The sequence below is a fragment of the Heloderma suspectum genome, chromosome 12 (genome assembly GCF_057233095.1).
Source record: "Heloderma suspectum isolate Gila_16-S chromosome 12, 16-S_ref, whole genome shotgun sequence".
NCBI lineage: Eukaryota > Metazoa > Chordata > Lepidosauria > Squamata > Helodermatidae > Heloderma > Heloderma suspectum.
Genome location: NC_139469.1, coordinates 17,450,095 through 17,474,939, shown reverse-complemented (window position 1 = coordinate 17,474,939; position 24,845 = coordinate 17,450,095). Strand labels below are relative to the sequence as shown.

Below are 24,845 nucleotides of genomic sequence, written 5' to 3'. Positions count from 1 at the left end.
GGCCCCTGCACCTTGCAAGGGCCCACCACTGATCTGTACGCTGGGCCCCCCTTTCATTTCTTCCTCCGGTCCAGACCAGCACTCCAAGGAACGCTGGGTGGCTGGTTGTAGCAACCACTTAAATTTCCCACCCTGACATGTTGTCAGCAGAGAGCACCAAATCTGAAAAACAGAACACGCGCAACTGACTTTTTGGCTCTGCTTCCCATGCTGAAACCAACTGCACATCACACCCACAAAGCTGCATTCGATTTTGTTTTTTTAACTCTCCATCTTTCACAAGGCACGTGGGCATGAACTTGATGTACAACTGATTTTTAAAGCCTTGTTGTATCCACAGATCTTCCCTCACACATCAAGGGGTCGCAGCCTGGATCTCAAAATCCTCCTGCGGCGCGATGCGTTTGTAACACAAAGCCTACTTAGAGGAGACACGCTGGAATGAATGGGACTTAAATTAGTCATGACTAACCTAACTTCTATTCATTTCAATGGGCCTACACTAAGTAAGACTGAAGTTGGATTTTATCCAAGGCCTATAGAAATGTAAACAATGTCTTAGAAGAAGAAAAATATTTATTTATTTTGGTTTCAGAACAACATTACTTTAACACAACTTTACATTTATGGCTCCACCCTTACACATGCTCGCTTGGGAGTAAGTCCCACTGAACTAAGGGTGTTTGCAGACAGATGCCTTCTACAGCTACCACTCAGAAGGCATCATGCAGCAATTTCCGTCTTTTTCTCCTGAAAAATGTGGTAGGCTTATGAGTGGAAGGCAACATTGCCTAGACATGACTCCCTGCTGTAAAATCCCGTGATCGAAGCAAGGCGATAGCACAATAAATATCTCATCCGGAGGCACCCTAAGTGAGACAGACTTGTTTCCCAGGGTGAACTCACATAAATTCAGGCAAGATAACATCTTCAAATCTTTGGTATGCAGCCTTCTGTACAGTAAGGTCGAGCTTCTGTTGACTTTAATCTGGGAAGACTTCAAGATGGCCAAATGCCAAGCGATTCACTAGAATAATCAACATGGGAAATTTGTTTGTCCAATGTAACAAGAAGCTTCATACAAGCTGTTTGGTTGTTTAAAAAAAAAACAAAAAAAACCTGGGTTCTTCTAAATTACACACTAAAGAATAGCTTTCACTAAAGCAGCCTTTAAGGCAAAATACAGTTTTACGTTTGACAGTACCTCTTAAGTAAAAATGTTTTGGTTCAGCCAACTTTAAAAAACAAGAACCAAGGCAGCATATTACAAATCTGAGAATCTACTTCTATTTTCTTTTAATTAATACTCAGATGCTTCAGATAAAACATTTAACACAGCCCACACACTACCCCCCTCCCACCAACAACCAAAAAATCATTTTGAAAATAAAGTGCTATTCTTTTTGGTCTCTGAATGCGAATATTTGTATTTAAACACCCAAGGTGACCGTCCCTGAACACAACCAGATTTCATTGTGCCTTCTTGGAAAATAAGTTGCCAGTTCTCTTTCCATCATCATTCAGTACCGCATCCCATCTTTGCTGTTCATTTCTGACCCTTGTCTAACATGGTATAATTAGGAGAACTCCTCACGTCCCCGGGCTAAAAGCCAAATCACATGACAGACACCCGCGCAGGTTTCCAACTCAACTGGGAGAGAGAAAAGATGTGATTGTGGTCACATGAGCTGCATAGGTCACAAGCACAGGCCTTGATTTTGCACACCACCAAACACCCACTTAAAATAGTTTGAGCAGAGCCTTGCCAAGTCTTCAGCCATAGTAGTGACTAAAGGCTGCCACAGCCATCTCAGGCATTGCTAAACCTTAGCCCATGGGGACCTGGACCCAAATCTATTTCCTGGTGGTTCATATCTATGCCACAGAACCCTATGTTTTTTTCTCAGCTTAACTGCCATGCTGAGGGTTAATTTTCAAGAGGGATTACAGCTGGGGAGGGAAGGGTTAACTCTCCTTCCCACATGCTGCATCATACACATACACACCCAAAATGTCTCCTGCTGTAGGGGGCGAAAATGTGCTTGGTTTAGGATGACCTGGGTCAGGGTGGAAGTTAACTGAAGAATTTATTTTATCTGAGATGATCTGGATGAGAAATTAGTTGGCTGGGTTTGCCTCCTGTGAAATTTAAACAAATCCTAGTAATTATTTCAAAATGTGCATATATAAACGTATGCAGAGTTGCATATATAAATATGCATTTATGCAAATTTATGTCCTATGGGCCTGAGCCCCAAATCTTTTTAGCGCCTAACAACACCCCAGGTGGCCATAAGAACATTCTGGGTTGAGGCGGAGAGCAATTCTGGGAATTATAAGTGCTGACCTGACTCTGGCTTCTTGGCCTTACAGCTCTGGCATCTTCCCCTTGCAACTCTGGCTTCTTGGCCTTACAGCTCTGGTATCTTCCTCCTGCAACTCTGGCTTCTTGGCTTTACAGCTCTGGCATCTTCCCCTTGCAACTCTGGCTTCTTGGCTTTACAGCTCTGGCATTTTCCCCTTGCAACTCTGGCTTCTTGGCCTTACAGCTCTGGCATCCTCCCCTTGCAACTCTGGCTTCTTGGCCTTACAGCTCTGGCATCCTCCCCTTGCAACTCTGGCTTCTTGGCCTTACAGCTCTGGCATCTTCCCCTTGCAACTCTGGCTTCTTGGCCTTACAGCTCTGGCATCCTCCCCTTGCAACTCTGGCTTCTTGGCCTTACAGCTCTGGCATCCTCCCCTTGCAACTCTGGCTTCTTGGCCTTACAGCTCTGGCATCTTCCCCTTGCAACTCTGGCTTCTTGGCTTTACAGCTCTGGCATCCTCCCCTTGCAACTCTGGCTTCTTGGCCTTACAGCTCTGGCATCCTCCCCTTGCAACTCTGGCTTCTTGGCCTTACAGCTCTGGTATCTTCCTCCTGCAACTCTGGCTTCTTGCCCTTCCACTGAAAGGCCTTCAAGGACATTTACACAGAGGAGTGGCTAACATGCTACTTCCACATCCCCTCTGCATGTTTCCCCTTCAAGCCAGATGCTCCTGTATCCCAACTCCCTGGCATGAACATCCAAGCACCCCAAGGTGATGGGAATAGGTACCTTACATCAATGTCTAATCATCAAAGTCAAATGAAGGTTTGTGAGTGGTTTTCTACCTTGGCACATCATGAGGAAGTCCAGCCAAAATGGGTCAGACTTGCTCCTAAGAAACGGGACTTAGGATAAGGGTGTCAGACACATCCATCCCCTTGTGTCGTGCCACCAATTAGGAATATTCAAGCTATCCTGTTTAATTAGAAGCCTCTGAAATATCCAGTAATAGTGCAGATTCAGGTACTGAAGTCCATTTTGGAGGCAGTAAAAAGCAACCACAATGTAGCTTTCCCACTCGCCGTGTCCACGTGGCAAGCATTTCCCCCTCAATGCACCACCACGCGTTAAGATGTCGGATGCAGCACAGCCAGGAGAACGTCAGCCCCGCTGCCGCCTGGATGTGGCAAGCGGTGCACTCCAAAAGAAAGGTTAACATTATGAAAAATGGCGAGTGAGAAACCCACATTGTGGCTTTTACCACATCCTCAATCTGGGCTGAGCAGCCTGTGGATTGAGGATTGGCCATGCCAGCTGGAGCTGATGGGTGCTGGAGTCCAATAACATTGAGAGCGCCTTCCGAAACAAATGTAAGAAACGTACCTATTAGCCAAACCGTGCATTGCACTAAATGCATAACTGCAGTAAAAACAACTGGTGCTTTTTTTTAAAAAAAAAAAAACAGCAGCCATGGTGGTGAGGGTGTGGAGAGAAAAGTGAAGGTGAAGGGATTCGGTGCTCCCCACTACTGCAGTTCCTACAAAACTCCTCCAGCCCAAAGCCGCTCTTGACCACGGGAGACAAGCTCCCGTTGGCACCAGCGGCTAAAGAGAGCAGTTTCCCATCCACAGCAAATTGCAGCTGGGGTGGGTCATTAGCATCGTATGGAGGAAGGGTTCACACACTCACACACACGCACGCTGTTAGAAGAGAAACAGATGCGTTACATGCGATCGTACATTTCACATCGCGTGTCATTTTCGCCCGACATTGGCAGGCGGGGTGACCCATCCATCCCTTCTGCTGTAATGCCCCAAAGGGAACTTTAAAACATCAGATGCACCCTGCCGGATCAGACCCAGGGTCCATCCCGTCCAGCATTCCGTTCACACAGAGGCCAACCAGCTGCCGACCGGGAGCCCACAAGCAGGACACGAGCGCGACAGCACCCTCCCGCCCGTGTTCCCTAGCAACCCGTGCACATGGGCTCACTGCCTCTGATGCCGGAGGTAGCACAGACCTAGTAGCCGTGGAGGGCCTTCTCCTCCATGAACTTGCTCCGGGGAGATACACAAGCATCAGTCACGCACGAATATCCTACTCTGCAGGAGGCTGCCGGCCTCCTTGGGAAGATGGCGCTCTGTTGCCTCTCAGCTCCACTCTCAGACGGGGTGGTTCCTCCGGTCCCTGAGGCCGCTGTACATCCTGACGATCTTTGGCAGCTGCTTCCAGGTGCTCAGCAGCTGCGCGGCCACCCTGTCCAAGGTGGGGCCGTCGAAGTCGGCCAGGAGGTTGACCGGCGCCGCTTCCTTGAGCATCTTGGGCAGGCCCAGGGCTTCGGGGAGGCCGGGGTTGCCCAAGAACAGGTGCGGCAGCCGGCGGCTGCGCAGGCCGTCGGCGAGGAAGGCGACCAGGTCCCCCAGCCTCTCCACCAGGAACTGGTCCTGCCAGGCCTGCCAGGGGCCGCGCAGGAGGAGCCAGAAGAGGGCCGTCTTGAGGACGTAGGAGGACAGGACGCCGCTCCACTGGGCGCCCAGCGGCTGCTCCAGGGCGCGCCCGCCCAGGTCCCGCAGCCCCTTGAGGATCTGCAGGCACTTGAGGTGGCAGGCGTCGCCGGGGCCCTGCTCCCGGAGCCAGCCCAGCAAGCGCTGCTCCTGCCTGGAGACGTCGAGGGTCCAGAAGGCGGCCAGCCGGGCCGGCGCGGGCGGCTGGGCCGAGGGCAGGGGCGTGAGGTACAGCGAGTCGCCCAGCGGGACGGCCGGGATGAGGCGCACGGCCATGGAGAGGTGGCAGCACACGTAGTCCGAGCGGGGCGCGATGCGCAGCGTCAGCGGGCGGCCGGGCCCCACGGCCAGGCTGACGCGGCAGCGCTCCTGCAGGCGGGAGCGCACGGCGCCCAGGCACCGCTGCACGTGGCCCTGGAACCAGCGCAGCACCAGGGCCGCCGACAGGTGCGGCGCGCCGGCCAGCTCCACGCACAGCGCCTCGCCCAGCGGCCCTGCCCGCCGGCGCGGGTCGCCGTCCCGCGGCGGCGGCGCCACCTCGAGGGCGCAGGCGTAGGCCCCGCGCGGGCCCGCCTCGCCCGGCCGCCGGGGCCGCACGCGGAGCGCCAGGCGCGGCGGCAGGCGCAGCGGCACCAGCACGTCGAAGGCGTCGGGGCTGCGCACCTTGTGCTGCTCGTAGGCGCTGCCCACCTGCACGAAGTCGCCGCGCAGCGCCAGGCGGCCCTGGGCCTTGCCGGCCCGCACCAGCTCGCCCACCACCAGGCTGACGTGGGCCTTGCTGTGGCCCAGCACGTGGGGCGAGAGGCGCAGCTGCTGCTCGTAGAACGCCTCCAGCACGCCGCGCCGCCGCTGCTGCCGCCGCGCGGGGCCGCGGCCCTCCGCCGCGCCTCCTCGGCCGGCGGGCCTCCCCTTGGCGCGCCAGTCGCGGCAGCGCAGCGCCACATAGGCCAGCAGCAGGCAAAGCAGCGAGGCTTTCAGCAGCGGGACGGCCGAGCCGCCGTCGGCGGCCGCCCCTCCTCCGGCTTTGCTCCTCAGCGCTTGCCAGAGGCAAAGCAGCGCCGTGCAGCCGCAGGTCACCAGCGGCCAGAAGACGCGCACGTTGAGGCTGTAGGCGGCCATGGCGCCCGAGGGCCACCAGGCTCCCGGGGGCAGCCGGGGGCGGAGATCAGTCGGGCAGCTTGCGGCGGAGGAAGTGCCTCTGAGCGCGCAAAGAGGGCATGGCGCTCCAGCGCGGGAGCTCTGCGGCGCGGCGCCCCTCTACGGCTGGGCTCGGTGTGGAGACGGTTACTGCCGGAGTCCCGCCGCTTGGCCGTCTTCAGATGGGGGCTGGGGGATCACTTCAGCCCATTCCCGCGGCCTCTGGTCGGAAGGCGGTTACACGGCGCAGCGCCCTGGGAAACAGCCTCCTTTGGCCCGCGGCTGGCGCCCCGTAGGATGTTCCCGCCTTCCGGCGCTCTCTGTTCCCCCCCGACGGCTGACCGCAACTCCCCCTGGGCGGCCTGCTGCTCCACTCGCGGCCGGAGCGGCAGCTCAGACCCGCTGCGCTGGCATCGCGCGCTCTTCGCTCGCCCGGCGGCGCAAAGGCGGCTTTGGCGAGCGCTCGCCGCGTCCGTCCGCGCGCCCGGGGTCCCCTTTCCTGAAACCGGATCGCCTCTTCCCGCGCGTCTGGACGCCCTTGCGGAAAGTTCGCCCGCTCCTGAGGCTCCGAGGAAGGACGGCTTTGGGGCTGCTGCTGCCGCTTCGTGTCCCGTTGCTGCCTCCGCCGCCGCCGTCCCGGGATTTGGGGACAGCCGGCCCCACTTCTCTTGCGCTTTCCTTCCCTCCCTTTGCAGGACCGTTACTTAAAAAGTTCTGCTTCTGAAGCTTCCTCTTCCGAGTGGGAAGAGGAACGCAGCCGCGTCACTTATTCTGTGAGCTCAGAGGGAGGAAATGCCAAAGTCTGGGATGGAGCGAGGGGGTGGGTGGCGGGAGGGGACGGGACGCGCGGGCTGGGAAACCGACATGCCTGCCCTTCGCTACCGGGTTGGCTCAGCTGCAGCCCCGTGCAGGACAGGAGGAGGAGAAGAGCCGGAAGAGAGAGGAACAAGAGGAAAGACATTTCTGCACAAAGCAGAAATCGATTCTTAATTTACTTATTTAGGTGGCACGGGGGGGGGGATGTGTGGCTTTCCAGATGTTGTTGGACTACGATTCCCATCATCCCTGATTATCAGCTATGCTGGCTGGAGCTAATGGGAGATGGAGCCCATGAACATCCTTAAAATGCAACGCCAACCCTTTAAAAAAAAAAAAAGGCAGGGGGAGAAAAACCCTTTGTCTTGAACAGCTGCACAAGGCAGACATCTGTTATTTGTTTATTATGTGGCACACGAGGCTGGAGAACTTGTGGCGCTCCAGATGTGGTGGGACTACAGCTCTCATCATCCCTGATCATTCACCAGGCTGGTTTGAGCTGATGAGAGACCAAGGAGATGCAGATAGCCACAGATTCCCCCTGCCCTGAGAGGGCCAGATTAAGACTTGCTGAGGCCCTCAACTGAGTCAAGAGGCCCCATATCATAAAGAGAAAGAGGAAAAAAGTGTATTACATTATAATTGAAAGGGTAATGAAAAGGTACCATCCAGAGCTTGTAGCTAAAGGGTGTTAGCCTTCTCTAAAGATGTGTTAAAAAGCACTAATAAAGTAAGTTGATTTCAACTTCTTTTAAACTGGGTCTAGTCTGTGCTTATTGCCTCCAATTCTAAATGCTGTTGCTGCGCTTTCTCTAGATAAGGCAACTCTGCTGTAAGTCACACCAGACTTTCCAACATATTTAAGCCAAAGCAATTTCAATTATAATGCATCTTAGTTATCTCCAACCTATTTAGAGGTCCCTCATGTAGGGACGGATGAAAGTCACTTACCGGGTCCCGCAGCTTGCTTCGCGGTGGCGGGGAGGCGCTCTGTTCCTTCCCGCCAAAATTCTGGCCGGGGGCGAGGGGCCCCGTTCCTCTGGCCGAAATTCTGGCCGGGGGCGAGGCGCCCCGTTCCTCTGGCTGAAATTCTGGCCGGGGGCGAGGCGCCCCGTTCCTCTGGCCGAAATTCTGGCCGGGGGGGAGGCGCCCCATCCCTCCGGCCGAAATTCTGGCCAGGGGGGAGGTGCCCCATCCCTCCGGCTGCGAATCCTCCTGGCCGGCTGGGATGCAAATGGCGGCAGCTGTAGCCACCGCCGTTTGCGTCCCTGCAATCAGCCGCGTGATAGGCTACGTAAATCCTTACGTAGCCTATCATGGCTGACTTGGGGGGGGAAGCGCGTACGCAAATGGCGGCGCCCATGGGCGCCACCATTTGCGTTCCTTATTTGGGCACGTGTAGTCTACGTAAACATTTACATAGACTACGGTGAAAATAAGGGCGCTTATTTTCACCGTAGTCTACGTAAATATTTACGTAGACTACGGTGAAAATAAGGGCACTTATTTTCGCCATAGTCTACGTAAATGTTTACATAGACTACACGTGCTCAAATGAGGAACGCAAATGGCGGCGCCCATGGGCGCCGCCATTTACGTACGTGCTTTTTTCTTTTCCCCCAAAGTCAGCAGTGATAGGCTATGTAAGGACTTACGTAGCCTATCGCGGTGTTTTTTGAAAATTTAGCCGTGATAGGCTACGTAAATCTTTACGTAGCCTATCAGGTTGGTTGTTGTTGTTGTTGTTTTTTACTGGGAAATGGCGGCGGCGGTGGCAGCCGGTCGGAAGACCAGCCGCCGCCGAACCGCCGCCAGGAGCCGCCAGCGCCAGGGACATTCGCCAAAGGTAAGTCCCATTCCGGGGGGGGGGCGGGGGGTGTCGGAGAATTTCTCCACCAATTTTGGGGGGCCGAATGCGTTGGCATTCGGCCTCCCGGAGATTCGTGGAGAAACACTCTGCCATCCCTACCCCCATGTTAGGAGGCCCTAAGCCATGGCTTGCTTGGTGTGTTCCTAATTCCAGCACTGGGTGTGATATAGTGCCATTGGCATGCATGACACATTTCAGAGTAAAAGAGTACTGGGTGGGGGGCTGCCCCTAGGAGCTTACAGTTGATGACATAGAAAACACGAAGGAGGGAGGGGTAAACAAAAGGAGAAGCGAGATGTGGTTGTTTCCAGCTGCGCTTGCTTAGGCTGAGTTACACAGTACAGCCTTCCCCAACCTGGTGCTCTCCAGATGTTTTGGACGGCAATTCTCAGCATTCCTGACCATTGGCCATGATGGCTGGGGCTGATGGGACTTGAAGTCCCAAATATCTGGGGGTCGCCAGGTTGGGGAAGGTTGGAGTAGAGCATGAGAAGAGGCTTGTGCCAAAGGTATCATGGAAACGGTGGTCTAGCCGAGCCAGGGCTTACAGGGTCGATAGGGAAAGGCCGTGGCTCAGTGGTAGAGCACCTGCTTTGGATGCAGAGGGTCCTAGGTTCAATCCCCGGCCTCTCCAGGCAGGGCTGGAAAAATTCCTGCCTGAAACCCCGGAGAGCTGCTGCCAGTTAGCGTTGACAATGTGGTGGCTAGGTGGACCAGTTTTCGTCCCATTCTAAAAAGCTGAAATGCCTCTCCTAAGGCTTAGTTTACTGGCAGTAAGGCCTTTAAGCTAAAATATGCTGGTATTAAGACTCTCACAAATAAAGCTTAAAAGTTGTGAAAGTTGCAAATTAAATTGGCAGCCCTCAGCTGCAGGCAACATAAGGGAATTTTCACACACGCCTTGAAAATCCACTTTAATTATCGCCTCAGTCCCATCCCTGCTGCTCCAGCCCATTTGCATTTATTTTTTATGGTTGATAAGCGATGGCTTCTCTTGCTTCAAATGCTTTTTTAGGCTTCCACCGACCACTGTGGGAAAGGACACACAGACACTTCACTCACCCATGCTTGCCTTTCCTGAAATTTAAAGGTGCCAAATAAAAAGTGGGTAGAGGTCCAGTAATCCAGATATAGGATGCCTGTGATGCCAAAAGTGCTGCCAAAACAGCAGGAAGGCTGAGATGTACGTGTAAATTTCTGACACAGCCCTCAATTGAAATTCATTCATTCATTCATTTCATTTCTATACCGCCCAATAGCCGAAGCTCTCTGAAACGAGATTCCTATTCGTTCAGAACACGTGCATACAAAATAGCATAAGGGACACTTTGCATAGCATGTAGTTAACCTATGGAATTTCCTGCCTCAAGATGTAGTAAGAGCCACTACATCTGAAGTTGGGGGACAGACTTCAGACTTATTTATTTACTGCATTTATATCCCACCTTTTTTCCTCTTGCAAGGAACCCAAGGTGGCTTACATGATCCTCCTCCTCTCCATTTTATCCTCACAACAACGACCCTGTGAGGTGGGTTGGGCTGAGAGTCTGTGACTGGCCCAAAGTCACCCAGTGAGCTTCCATGGCCGAGTGGGGACCAGAACCCAGATCTCCCAACTCCCAGTCCAACACTCTAGCCGCTACACCACGCTGGCTCTTGCAGGATCTTCTTTGTTTTTTTAACTAAAACCCCGAGATCCACCAAGCAGAGCCAGGTACAAAAGATTCTAATTCAAGAATTCTGGAACCCTGGAATTTGTTTCGAGTACCAGAACTGGGCCCACGGTCCTTCCACACAAACACTCACTCCTGATTACACTGGCCCCCAGCTTTCTTAATTTAGCAGTATACTTTTGGGGGTTGTGGGGGGTTGTTCCTTTTGTTGTTTCTCTTGTTAAACAACAGCGAGTCCAAAATCCTTGCTGATCTACTTCAAATCACCCAAAGACCCACCAGTAGATCCAGATCTTACCTTCTGCCCAACGCTGGCTTGGATGGCTTTGAATGAAGCTTAGACACATTCATGGAGGATAAGGTCATCAATGGCTACTCCTCAGGACGGCTGCATGCTACCTCCAGGATAAGAACCTAAGAAGAGCCCTGCTGGATCAGACCAAGGGTCCACCTAGTCCAGCATTCTGCTCACACAGTGGCCGACCAGCTTGGCCAGGAATCCACAAGCAGGGCACAAGCTCAACAGTACCCTCCCGCCCATGTTCCCCAGCAACTGGTGTACATAGGCATACCGCTTCTGACACTGGGAGTACCATATAGCCATCAGGACTAGTAGCCTTTGATAGCCTTCTCCAGGAATTTGTCTAACCTCCTTTTAAAGCCATCCAAGTTGGTGTCCGTCACTACACCCTGTGGTAGCAAATTCCATAGTTTAACTCTGCGCTGTGTGACAAAGTCCTTCCTTTAATCTGTCCTGAATCTCCCACCAGTCAGCTCCACGGGATGACCTCAGGTTCTCCCATGGTCATGCTACCAGGATAAGTACCAGCATGACACTGAATACCAGTTTCTGGGGATCCCAATGGGAGAAGGCGATTGCCTTCGTATCTTTCTGGTCGGCTTCCCAGAGGCAGGGTACTAGACTAGTTGGACTTTCGGCCCACGGGCATTGCCAAGCCTGGGCGCAAGGGGCTCTGGCCCTGACTCTGTTCCCCAGTGGACAGGATCTTTTATTCAGAGCCTTGAGTATCCATTGGTGCCAATGAGAGACTTTTTTCCCGCTGGTCAATTGCCATTCAAGGGGCAATTTTCAAGGGGGATCACAGCTGGGGAGGGGAGGGTTCACTATCCCCACCCCACATGCTGCAACACCCCCCAAAAAATCCAGTTGAAAAAGCTTAATTGCATTGGGGGTGGGAGAGTTGAAAGGGCTCATTAAAAAAAACAAAAAACCTTCCCAGCCACTTTTTGGGGTGCATTTTTTCACAAATGTTCATAAGTTCATTGTCATGGAAGAGGATCTACTAATTTAGGGAGTACTGTGGTGCAAATTAATTAAACAATTCATTTTATTTGGTGTGCTTTGGATGAGAAAATAATTGGATGGCTTGGCCCTTCTGTGAAATTTAAATAATTCAGAGTAATTCTTTCTAAATTTGCAGACTGGTGTTCTATGGGCCCGGGCCCCAGATCTTTTGGGTGCCTATCAACACCCCTGCTTCAGTATGATCCAGCAGCTAAATGTCTGTTTTTGTTAGCTGTGATAGCTAAGTACAACCTCCAGGTTTAGGGGCACTGTACCTTGGAACAGTAGGGCCATCAGGACTTCAGGGCAGATGCTCAGGGCTCCGTTCAGAATAACCAGGAGCTCCCCACCCATTCACTCCAAACGTACCACATTTTGAAGTGAAATAATACACATTACCATCTGCAAAGGCAGACTCCTGTAAGATCACAAAGTCAAGAGTCTAAATTTACCTGACTGCACCATCACCTTGGAATAACAGTTAATGGGGACAAACTTAGGAAAGTTATTGCCTTCCGGCCCTGCTTGTGGACTTCCCTGGGAGCATGTGGTTGGCCCCCGTGAGAAGCAAAATGCTGGATTCGATCCTGCAGCGCTCACCTTATATCCTTACTTTCAGGCCCTTTTAGGGTCACGTAAAAACACCCAAACTCACAACTCTGGAAGGAAGGAGAGCCCTGTTTTCTACTAGAGCTCCTGGGTTGGCTCCAATTTTAGCCACACCTAGACTAGACCCATTCAAAACAATGGGATTAAGTTAGTCATGACTAACTCAATTCCCATTGATTTCAATGGGTCTACTCAAAGCATGACTTCATCTGGATTCAACCCACTCAGGGCGCAATCCTGTGATTGTCTAGGCAGAAAAAATCCTACAACTCCCAGCATTCCCCAGCCAGCAGTGGGCAGTAGCAGTGCTGTGAGCTGCCCGCCATTTAAATTACCCACAATCCCCCCAACGCAGCATCGTTCAAGGAAATTGTGGGAACTTAGTGGGGGCCCAGCCAGCAGGGCTGGCTGGGGAGTGCTGGGCATTGTCAGATTTTTTTTCTGTCTAAACATACATAGGATTGCATTCTAAGTGTTTTCTTGGGTGTAAGTGTACCTAGTTCTGCTAACAGCCCTTCCTTTTTTAATCATGAAGTTGACTTCTATGTTTTTTGCACCAGGGAGAATTCAGTTCTTGGATAGCTGTTATTGTGACTGCTCCAAGTCTTGCCCATTTTCTTGTGGGCTGGGAGAATGGTCACAGATTCAATAACGTCCTCCGACAAGGTCTCTTTCTTTCAACATTCTTGTTCTGCCACATTTCTCGTCTGGGATAACGAAATGGATTTCCCTCCCTTCTCTCGCTGTTCTTTCTCGGAGTTCAGGAGGCACCCTGAAATCCATATGGGAGCAAGATGACTGTTCTGTTGATTTATTGTTTTGCTTCAGTGCCACCACGATAGGGTCAGTTTCTGTTGGCACAGAGCCCTGGAGATTTAAAACATTTTTGTTAAAATTGATTGACACTCGGCTCAAGCGGAAAGAGAGGTGCGGTAGTCTGTACCGGCTACAGTCATTTCCAGAACAAAGTCTGTGCAGTACTCAAAAACCAAACGCCCCTGAGAAAACACTAGGCGATAAGATGGCCAGTATCTTAATGCCTTGGTATAAATCTGCGGGGTAGCCTCATTTGGAATTCTGTATACAGTTCTGGCCACCCCATCTCAAAAAGGAGATTGCAAAGCTGGGAAAAGGTGCAGAAAAGACAACCAAAATGATCTGGGGAACAAACAATCATGACAAAGAGAGGCTAATGCAGCCTTAGCCAACCTGGCACTCTCCAGATGTGTTGGACTACAGCTGCCATCCTGCTGACTGGGATAATGGGAGTCCTAGTCCAACACATGGGGAGGGCTGGACTAAAGTATTTGGGGCTTTTTAGATTAACATGATCTAAATACTAGAACACAGGGTCATCCCGTGAAGCTGATCGGTGGGAGATTCAGGGCAGATCAAAGGAAGGACTTCTTCACACAGCGCAGAGTTAAACTATGGAATTCACTACCACAAGATGTGGAGATGGCCACCAATTTGGATGGTTTTAAAAGGGAGTTAGACAAATTCCTGGAGAAGGCTATCAATGGCTACTAGTCCTGCTATGTGCTCCCTCCAGTAACAGAGGCAGTATGCCTATGTACACCAGTTGCTGGGGAACATGGGTGGGAGGGTGCTATTGCACTCATGTCCTGCTTGTGAGTTTCCATGGACACTGTGTGAACAGAATGCTGGACTAGATGGACCTTTGGCCTGATTCAGCACAGTTGTTCTTATGTTCTTATGACATTTTCTTCCCCTACTTGGAATCGAGGCCATCAATATCAGCAAAATTTGCACCTCAGTCCTTAACCCAGCACTGATTTCAATGAGGTTTAGTTCAAATTTAGTGTAAGCAACATTAATGGCTTCCCTAACTATTGGAGATTTGCTTCCAGTAATGGGTTTAGGATCAACATACAAGTTACATCCCACACCCACCCCACTGTTGGAATAAAGGGCACAGTTACATGTGTATGCTATATGGCCACATCCATGCTGCAAATACTTGCACATCAAGACTTCCTTTTAAGTCACATTAAAAACACAATGAGCTGTCTTATTAATATGTATGCAAATATAATTGGTGTTGATGAATTTTCAAAAACAACAGTTAGAGCACAATTGATTAAGATACCACTATTTACTAAAAACTAGCATGCCATCCCAACAATTTTCAATATCTCTAGTGCTGCTAGAAGCACAAGAACATGACCAAACTTGTACAGGCAGAACAAGACAAGAGACCTTTCACTGTATAACTTTAGTTTTACATTATTTGAATGATACAGTAAGAATCTCTTAATTCACAATGATTATACAATCACACACAAAAATCACTATATTCTTTCTGATAAAAATATCGCAGCTTTACATCCAATCTGTATAGCATTCTTCAAAACCGAATACGCTGGAGCCTATACAAGAGAGAAAGGACATTTAGTACACTTTATACCTCACTTTGAAATTGATTGCAATAATTCAGAGTCCCGTGGCCTCATAAAAAGACTGGGAAAGCAATCCTGTGCCCCCTAGACAGCGTCTCAGGGGCCATAGAATAGTTCAGATTCCTGGATGCAAGGCTGGGGGCAGCGCTCTGACCTCGGTTGCAGGAGTCTGAGCTCCTCGCCCCCTCCCACCGCGTGCGGAGAGAACCATAGTGGTGCAAAAGCGACCTCGGAGAGGAAGTAGTTCTGGGGGCAGGGAGGGGACTGGGGAGGCTGGCTTATGAAGAATCCTTTGGCCTCTCCAGCCTCCTTCCCTCCTGCTCCACAGAGCCCCGGCTAGACGGGTGAAAAAGCCCATCAGCCAAAATGCAGAGCGGGAAGTTGAAGATCGCATCTGTGTTCCTCCCGTTCTGCATAGGATGCCCATCAGCCTCCAAGTTTGGAGCCTGACAGGCATTCCAATAGGATTACGCCCTAAAGCAGGCAGCTGACAAACGACACACTGCGTACACACAAAAGCTATCTTACTGAGAGTTAAAATTGACATTGGCCACCATAGCCTAGTACTGTAAATTATGGCGTGCCGGTGTTCTCCAAGGGGTCATAGCAGAGGCCTTTCGCAGTCCTGCTGGCTTTTAATGGGAGATGCCGCGGCCTGGAATTGGAGCCTTCAGCATGCAAAACCTATGATTTGCCATTGAACTACGAGTCTACACAGGCAGGACTTGGAGCCCCCACCCCGCCCAACCATGCGATGCATAGGTGCAGAGCACCCTTCCCCTACCTGGTGCCCTCCATCAGCCCCAGCCAGCATGGTCAGGGATTGTGGGAGTTGTAGTCCAAAACATCTGGAGGGCACCAGGTTGGGCATTGCTTGTGTAACAGGACTGGGAATGTTCTGTCTCTGAAGAACACCTTCTCATGCCTCGTCTCACTGAAGGGAGTTCCATGCGACACGAAGGGTGGCATGCACACGTGTGTGCATTTGTGTGCCTGCTGTTCAAAGTAAAGAACTCCCACATGTAACGCAAGAGCCCTTGGGCACATCTCAAATAGCTCTTTGAATCTTGGCCTAAATAATTCATAATCCCATGAAGTCTACTTTATCAGATGGGAGAAGTGAGCAGAAGAGGGCTTACAATATACACATACACACACAAACATGGCTTAGGATGCAATCCTAGGCATGTTTAGACTGAAGAAAGTTCTACAACTCCCAGCATTCCCCAGCCAGTCCTGTTGTCTGGGGAATGCTGGGAGGTGTAGGACATTTTCCGTCTAAAGATACACAGAATTGCTCCTTAAACATGCATAGGATTACGCCCTTAGCATACAGTAGAGGAAACATCTAACAAGGAACACATCCCAATAGGTGGGGTGCAAAAACTGAAATGCTGAAATGGAAAAGCTGTGAAATTGGAATTGACGTATTTGACACTCTCGTGCAAGGGTTATAGATGGTAATCTCTCTATTAATTGCAACCATCCCCCATTTGGGGTTACAAGTGCGCTTTGGACCAGATCAATTATTATCAAGGAGAGAGCCACAAAATTATTAACAGGGCCAGATCAAGGTTTGCAGTCCCCCACGCATGACAGAAAACAGCCTCTGCTTGGCTGCCTCCCCCAACGGTAGCCTCCTCTGGACGGGCTTACAAGATCCTGCCAGGGGGAAAGCAGTAGCCATGGTCAGCAGCAGTGCTGTGAGCTGCCCACCATTTAAATTACCCACAATCCCCATGACACAGCATTGTTTAGGAAAACTGTAGGGACTTAAAGTGGTGGCTCCATCATTTACATTTCCCAGAATGCTCTGGAGTGATGTAACCTTAGGGGTAATTAAAACTTTTAATTACCCAGCTACCTGCAAGGGGCCAAGATCATGGTGGCCCCTGTCGGGGTGCTGAGGTGCCATCAGCTGCCCTGAGATGCCAGGTGCCACCACAGGCCCTGACAATCGGCTGGAAATGTTACTGCTGTACCCCTACCAATTCTGCATCATGGTCAAGCCCGATGTCGTGATGCTCTAGCTCTTCATCCCGGAACTTCTTTATTGTCTTGTAAAAAAAAAAAAAAAAAGAGGAATATCTGTGTTATCTTCTCTGCAAGTCAACCAAGATACATGATTTATTACAAGATACCAACTACACCTGCACCCTTTGGAAAGTGTTTTAAGATGTGGCCATCAAGAAAGGGCAATCTGCGGCCCTCCAGATTTCATTGGACTGCAACTCCCATCAGCCCTATCCAGCATAGCCGAAGGGGAAGGATGATGGGAGTTCTAGTCCGACAACATCTGGAGTTGCCTATCATAAAATATGCAGTGATGCAAGCCAAGATCTTCGGCACTAGGAACACATTTAACTCAATTCCAGAATCACCATCTTAAGGCTCTGAAGTTCACTAAAAATGTATGTGCAAACTTTCAGGATTTCCAGATCTCTTCACCAGGCAAAATGTTACAAAAAGCAGATTGCCATGGGGGGTGGGAAAGACTGACTAGATGTTATAGGCAGGATGTCTGCATGGTCAGAGTCTTACGGTGATAAGGGGGAGGTCTGCAAATCCAAATTGGACTCTCCTGGGTGGAAATAATGGTTTCAGATTTCAGTGCCCCTAGGACTAGGGATGCTGGAAAAATTCGAGATGGACTAAAATGAGTTCATATTTCTAAGAATTTGACCTGCTGCAGACCAGCCTCCTCAGACCATGCAGAATCTGTGGACTTTGGGATCTTTTTTTTTTTTTTTAAACTTTCCTGAAAATTTGCCCAAATTTATTCACAGGAAAATATACAAGTTTCTGCTGAGACATATGTCATCCTGGAAAATATACATCAGGAAAAGTTAAATGGAATGGGGAACAATATGCTAAATGTTACGTACTAATGTAAATTATGTACATTGTTGCAAACCCTCTTACGGAATTATTTGCCTATCTTTCTGCATAACAGGAAAAAAAATCTAATCCGTCTGTGAATGGACGCTGGAACGGCACCACACAATCCACAAAACACAAAAGGGATGGATTTCACAAAATGCGGCCAGACATCCCTACCTAGGACCACGGGGTAGAAGAAAGTCTCAGACAATTGTAGATTCTCCATTTTTGAAAATATATTTCATATCTAATATTTCATATTTATAAATATATACGTATAAAATATATTTTCAAAATGGGAGGATCCACAATTTCTGTTCAGCATCAGGGCATCAGAAGCAAACTCCAATTGTTTCCATAGTCGTGATGGAGCTATGAGTGGGTTTAAAATGAGAAACTGCACATGCTCAAAGTATTTCTCTATCAGGGTCAGCAAACAGGATTTTTTTTCCCGTTAACGTATCAGGAATGTCAGAAGCAGCTGTAAAGTATGGAATGGGAGGTGGGGAGAGAAAAATGTTAGTTGTGTGTTTCGCAACTGAAGTGATATACATGGCCATCTAAAGGAGGGGTTCCCGTAAGACCATTACTTAAAATTACCTAGCTGCACCAGATTTTTTAATACATTAAAAGATACCTCTAATAATTCTCTGTATTTTTCTGGATCTTCTTCCATGAGTGTCCTGATCTGGTTGTTATAATGCTCAGATATGCTTGTTTCCACGGCCACAGTGCAAGCCATTGCACCTTCTTTTCCAAGTAAGGCAGTACCAGCACCTGTAGCAGATACATTTTAAAAATCAACAAATGCCTCCTATATGTATTTGAATTTTAAAAGAAGAGGAAGCATTTTGGAGCCTCACCTAACACAAACCCTGTAAGATTCCAAAAAGGCAATAGAGCAGATGGACGGACTCTGTACAAGATCATTAACTCACTGAATTTTTTCAAATGGTCCTTCTCCTGATCCCACATTTGCTGCATTGAAAAAAAGAAGTACAGTTTTGTTTTTAAATGACATTCAGCAGCACAGCTATGGTGGCTTAGGAGGAAAAACATCCCTAACTGATTTGGATGAACAATGTCAACCTTCAGGTGTTTTATGACTTGAAAAACAAAATCACAAGAATGTTGCAATCTGAAGATGATTTCATTATCACAGCACCACCCCGTATGACCATCCTAGGCATACATTTCTTGCTGTCCTTCTCTGGTGCCTGTCAAACAGACTCCTCTTGGATCATATATGCACTCTTCTTTCTGGTATTGATGTTTTCACCACTGTCCAGGTAGCAAAATTTGCCCAGGCAACAAAGAAACTATGTGCCAAATCCCAAGCGGCTTAAGGGGATGATTCTGTTGGATATGTATATGTATGTATATATGTGACTGCATTATATTGTTTTCCCTTTTATGTATATTGTGGTGGCCTATGGCTCCAAGCAATAAAGTTATTTACCTTCAGTATAGTTCGGAGCAGGGGACTGAACCTCTTTTAGCCTGAAGGCTGAATTCCACTTTGGATAAGTTCTTGGCAGACACATTCCAGTGGTGGGTGGGGTCAAAGGCAGAAGGGGCGGGGCAGAATTAAAGGGTGTGGGGCCAGAATAAAGGGTGTGGGGCATATTTTAGCTTAAAGCTCTTACGGCCAGTAGCTAAGCCTTAACAGAAGCATTTCAACCTTTCAGAGTGGGGAAAGAAATGCACGAAAACCGGGAAACCAGCAAAAGATAAGTGGTCAGAGGAAAGGGGGCATGGACAGCTAGGGAATCCTGAAGGGCCAGGTTAGGAACCGAGGCAGGCCGGATTTGGCTGCACCAATTGAATTCCCAACACGTTTCGACACTTGGTCTTTATCAAGAGAAAAACTATTGGAGATGCTTTTGGAGGATTCCCTCTTCGGAAATTCTTTGGAAGAATTTTTGGAAGCAGCAAGGGAGAGGGAATCCTCCAAAAGAATCTCCAAGAGTTCTTCCCTTGATAAAGACCAAGTGTCAAAATGCATTGGGAATTCAATTGGTGCAGCTGTTTTGTTTTTGACTTTGGCTTCCAGCCTTACAGCTGTTTTTTTCTGGTCCCTCTTGGCACTGTTGCAGGCCGGATTTGGTGCCCGGGACTGAGGTTCTGTACCCCTGGTTTGGAGGGTCGGGAACAAGCCCCATGCTCAGATCTGGCCCATGACATTTTGCTGCTTGATGCCAAAGATATTGCATTGGCTGCCTATTAGCTACCACGCCACGTACAAGGTTATGTTATCGCCATACAAAGCCCTAAACAACTTGGGACCAGGATATCTAGTACACTGCTTTTCCTTATATGTACACAGGTGACATTTAAGATCATCAGAGGAGGCCTTGCTGGTCATTCCAAAACAAAAGGAATGTCGCCACGAGGAACCCCAACAGCGGGCCTGCTTGGTAGCAGCACCCTCCCTCTGGAAAACCCTCCCCTGTGCAGTTCGGGGGGCAGAAAATGTGACATCCTTCAAGCGCCTACTAAAAATGCACCTTTTCACCCAGGCTTTCCCTAGGCTGTAAGTGCTGTTGGGTTTTACATGCTACTTTTAGGGTGCAATCCCATGCATATTTAGACAGAGAAAAGGCCTTTTCTCTGTCTAAACATGCATAGGATTGCACCCTTAACCTTTAAAGTATTGCGTTCTGTTCCATCATGTTATATTTTATGGTTTTAATAGCTGTGAACTGCCCAGGGAGCCTCAGCTATTGAGCATTATTATTATTATTATTATTAATTACATTTCTATACCACCCCATAGCTGATGTTCTCTGGGCGGTTTACAAAAGTTAAAACATTAAAATACAATATACAAAGTTTAAAAGCCATTTGCATAAAAGCATACGGACAGTATATACAAACAACATGTAACTAAAAACAACTTGGAACGAAAAACAATTTTTTAAAAATCCAATAATAAAACACAGCATAAAAACAGTACAAAAAAGCCAGCGAAAGGAACAAGGGTTCTCAAAAGGTAAGGCCTGCTGGAATAATGGAGCCTTTAATGCCTGTGTAAAAACCTTCAAAGAGGTTAGCAGGTTCGTTTCAACTGGCAGGTCATCCTACACCTGAAGGCCCCCTCCTTCCCTAGAGAGAAGCCAACCAGATTGACAGCTGAATCTTACTATAACACTTGGGTGCGGTGCGTCCCCCACCGCACCTAAGGGCAGCAGTGTAGCTTAGGAGGCATACAGCAGGACGCACGGCATGCCTACCTTTCGCCCTCCATCATCTCACTGCTGCTCACCGCCCCTCAGCATCTGCCACCCGAGGTAGCCGCCTCCCTTTGCCTAACGGCAGGGCCAGCCCTGCCCATACTCCTTCCTCCCTTTGCGTGCCTGCCTTAACAACTCACTTCCTGGTTTGACTGAACCAGATTCTACGGTTTGGTTTGAACCAGCAAACTTGCAGGTTGAGCAAACCCTCCAAATCAGGACCGCAAATCAGGAGCAAACTGTGGTTTTCAATCCTAGTTTGGAAGGCTCATACAAAACCAGCTTTGCCAGTTCAAACGCAATTGCTACGTAAGGTTTGGATCAAATCAAGAAATTCATTAATCCCAGGGCATGGGGAGGGAGGAGTAGGGAATTTATGAATGAATACGTTCATTTATTATGGTCACAGACCAGCAAAATCAACATAAAACATTAAAGATGTAAGACAGTTAAAACTAGCACAGTAACAAAATACAGTTTATGAGGTTCCTTCTCTCAAGAAAACATCTTTTTTTTCTAGTTTGCATTGAACTCATAAAAAACCTGGCAACCCTTCCAGTGACCCAAGAAGACACATCCCTTAAGCAAGTGGATACCAAAGTGGTGGTAGTATGGCGTCTGTAAACACAGAGCCTCATTCCTGATCTTGTAAACTATGGTTTGGAGAATCAAGAACATGATGAGAGCCAGAATGGTGTAGTGGTTATGATGTTGGACTGGGAAGACCCAGGTTCTAGTTCCCACTTGGCCATGAAGCTCACTGGGTGACTTTGGGTCATTCACTGACTGTCAGCCTAACCTACCACGTGAAAGACCATGTACTCCTTGGAGGAAAAGCAGGATACAAATGTAACTCGTAAATAACTAGAATGTCTGAAAGCAACCTAAATCACAGCCTCACAGGTGCGGAAATACGTTCAGTAGTGACTGTTAATCAAGGCTTCTACTTTTGCTGAAAAGTTGACTTTAAAATATACAAGAAGAATCAGACAGACAGAAAATAGATTAGAGCTACTCACTCGAATAACTGGTCCTACTGAAGTTCTACCTAGCACTGCCATTTGCCCAGCATAAATGCGGTTCGCCCCATATTCACCTGCATGATCCACTCTGATTATGCGGTCAATAACTGGTTTATTGATGTTATCTAAGGTCATTCCAGTGCTACAAAACCTGTATGGGGAATTTATAGATTGCAAACCCCATCTTCTTCTTTCACCTGTCAAAAAGAAAGTATTTTATCAGAGAAAGAGAACAAGGATTTGGTCATCTTTCAGTTCTCACTGCGCTGGCTTTTGGGGTCTCCAACCCATAGGGATTTTTTTCACCAGATTCTTTCTACAGCTCTGCCAAGTCTACCAATACCTACCTCTTGTGCCTGGGTGGTGCCATTTCAGCTACATATGCATTGGCACTCACACCTGAACATCAGAAAGAGAAGGGATGATTGACTGTTCCAGCCCCAATCAGTTAAAAACATTTTGATCAACTAAAAAGGTACCCCTCTCCCATCCATTAATCAGGCAACAGATTTTAAAACTTAATTATTCTGAAAAAAAAATAACATTTATAAAAGCTGCAGGAGGCAAGCATGTTCTTAAAAGAAGCATGCCTCTTCTAAAGGGATGCCTGGTGTGACACACACATGCACACCATCAAAAAACAAAGTTCGCTTTTTGGTTTTAAATAATTGCTTCTTCTCATATGCAAATTTATAAAAATCAAGCAAATATTTTTGTAGAGGTTTAATAGTATTGTTTTATTGCTTCTGTCTTTTATTGTTATTGTATTTGTGATTTGGTATGAAGAGCAGCATATACATTTAATTAATTAATAAAAGATTAATCAAGGAAGAATTATTTAGCTAGATGGCAGCCTTCCTTAATAATAATGAGCATGATAGGTAAGATGATGAAAGCTGGTTAGCCACTGTGTGAACAGAATGCTGGACTAGATGGACCCTTGGTCTGACCCATCAGGGCTCTTCTCTTATGCTCCTAGCTACAGGGGATTCTAAGACATGACAATATGGCAGTGAATGGGGGAAGGTGGACAGGGCTCTAGTACCATTGCTAAGTAAAGGGAGAGGGGTTGTTGCTTGGTGCTAGAGCACCTGATTTGCATGCAAAATGCCCCAGGTTCAGTCCCTGGCTTCTCCATTCAGAAGGATCAGGTAACAGGTGAAGGCGACAGTTCTGCCCACAAAGAAAAGCAGCTTTAGGGAGAATTCCTTCTTCCCTGCCACCATGAAAGGGAAAAGCAGAGCTCAGCAGGAGAGGCAGTTTTCACTTCCAGGGCCCAAATTGGGACCCATGTGAGCTGATATTAAATAGTCGGTGCAATGCAGTGGATAGAGCAGCTTTCCCCAACCTGGCTCCCTCCGGATGGCCAATTCCCAGATTGGACAACTCCCAGCATCCCCAGCCAACAGAAGGATGCTGTGCATTGCAGTCCAGCACACCTGGAAGGCACCAGGTTGGGGAAGCCTAGGCTAGAGAGACATAGGGAGACCTGGGTTCAAATCCCTCTTCAGCCATAAGAAGCTTGGGGAATGACCTTGGGTTAGTCACCATCTCTCAACCTAACCTACCTCACAAGGTTGCTGTGAGGATTAAACAGACAGGAGGGGGACGAGCCCTGTAGCGTCTTGCGGAGGAGGGCAAAAATGTAAGGGACAAAATTAATACAGACAACAGTGCCTCTGAGCATGCATAGAGCGCCTCATCGTCACTGCAGTGTAACCTCATCTTATTCCCTCCCCCCGCCCCCATTACCACAATCTGGAATTAGAGGGGCAGCAGGTCCCCCCAAAACACCAGCCAGGCCGGGCAGTGACGGTGGAGGCGGTCAAGGAGACCAAGAAGGGCAAACGGGGGCGAAGGGGACGACGGGAGGAGGGTGCTGAGAAGGAGGATAGACAACATCCGGGTATCCCCCGCTGTACCTTCCCTGCAGAGGGAGCGCCGGCACTGAGCGCGCAGCAGCCCCTTCCCCGCCAGAGCCGCTGCCTCCGCCATCCTCCCTCCCACCCGCCTCCGCGCGGGTTCCATGGACGCGGCGTGATGACGCCCAACATAAAGGCCACAACCATACCTAGAGATAGGGACCAAAAAGACAGTAGAGTCACACCATCATGGGGTATCTATATTATTGTTAATGTTATTATTACATTTCTATACCGCCCCATAGCCGAGGGTCTCTGGGCAATTTACAAAGATTAAAAACATTAAAAACCAGAATACAAAGTTTAAAACCCATGTACATAAAACACACAAGCAAACAGTATACACGAAGACAACGTATCTAAAAACAACTTTGAACAATCAGGCATAACCATAAGACAAATCCAGGACCGATTAAAAACTCATCATATGCTGCCAAATGCCTGAGAACAAGTATTGTATATTTAAAACAACGTACAGATTGTTGTATATATATATATATATAAAAAGCCTTGAAGCCTTGATGGCTTTTTAGCAGATAAGGCAGTATATGCATGCCGATATAAATAAATAATACATAAGTAGATTTACCAAGACTGCGAGCTTCTGGATTTCAGGGGTGGTGTGAACTATTGTAACAAAGTCAGTTTATGCTTCATGTATCTTTAAGATACATTCCTTCATTGGAAGGACAGATCCTGAAGCTGAAGCTCCAATATTTTGGCCACCTAATGCGAAGAGAAAACTCCCTGGAAAAGACCCTGATGCTGGGAAAGACTGAAGGCCAAAGGAGAAGGGGACGGCAGAGGATGAGACGGCTGGATAGCATCACCGATGCCATGAATATGGACTTGAGCACATTCCGGGAGAGAGCGGAGGACAGGAAGGCCTGGCGTGCTGTGGTCCTTGGGGTCACGAAGAGTCGGACACGACTGAACGACTGAACAACAATGTATGGCTGTGAGAGCTGGACTATAAGGAAGGCTGAGTGCCGAAGAATCGATGCTTTCGGACTGTGGTGCTGGAGAAGACTCTTAGAGTCCCCTGGACTGCAAGGAGGTCAAATCAGTCCATCCTAAAGGAAATCAACCCTGGCCTGAGTGCTCATTGGAAGGACAGATGCCGAAGCTGAAGCTCAAATATTTTGGC

The 24,845-nt window shown here is 48.8% G+C and overlaps 2 protein-coding genes across 2 annotated transcripts; both read right to left on the bottom strand.

The window, feature by feature from the left end:
- Positions 1–559: 559 nt before the first annotated feature.
- ITPRIPL2 (ITPRIP like 2) lies at positions 560–6,053 on the bottom strand. The gene is made up of 2 exons (XM_084818602.1): positions 4,327–6,053; positions 560–1,027 (listed from the first exon to the last, which is right to left on the bottom strand). Exon 1 carries the CDS (start codon positions 5,927–5,929, stop codon positions 4,469–4,471), a length of 1,461 nt encoding a protein of 486 aa, XP_084674728.1. The 5' UTR covers positions 5,930–6,053; the 3' UTR covers positions 560–1,027; positions 4,327–4,468.
- A 5,584-nt stretch (positions 6,054–11,637) lies between these two features.
- Positions 11,638–23,804, bottom strand: COQ7 (coenzyme Q7, hydroxylase). Its single transcript, XM_084818601.1, has 6 exons — positions 23,699–23,804; positions 21,774–21,973; positions 18,385–18,499; positions 18,159–18,298; positions 16,630–16,698; positions 11,638–14,611 (listed from the first exon to the last, which is right to left on the bottom strand). The coding sequence occupies exons 1-6, from the start codon at positions 23,802–23,804 to the stop codon at positions 14,534–14,536; spliced, it is 708 nt and encodes a 235-aa protein (XP_084674727.1). The 3' UTR covers positions 11,638–14,533.
- Between the last annotated feature and the right edge of the window lie 1,041 nt (positions 23,805–24,845).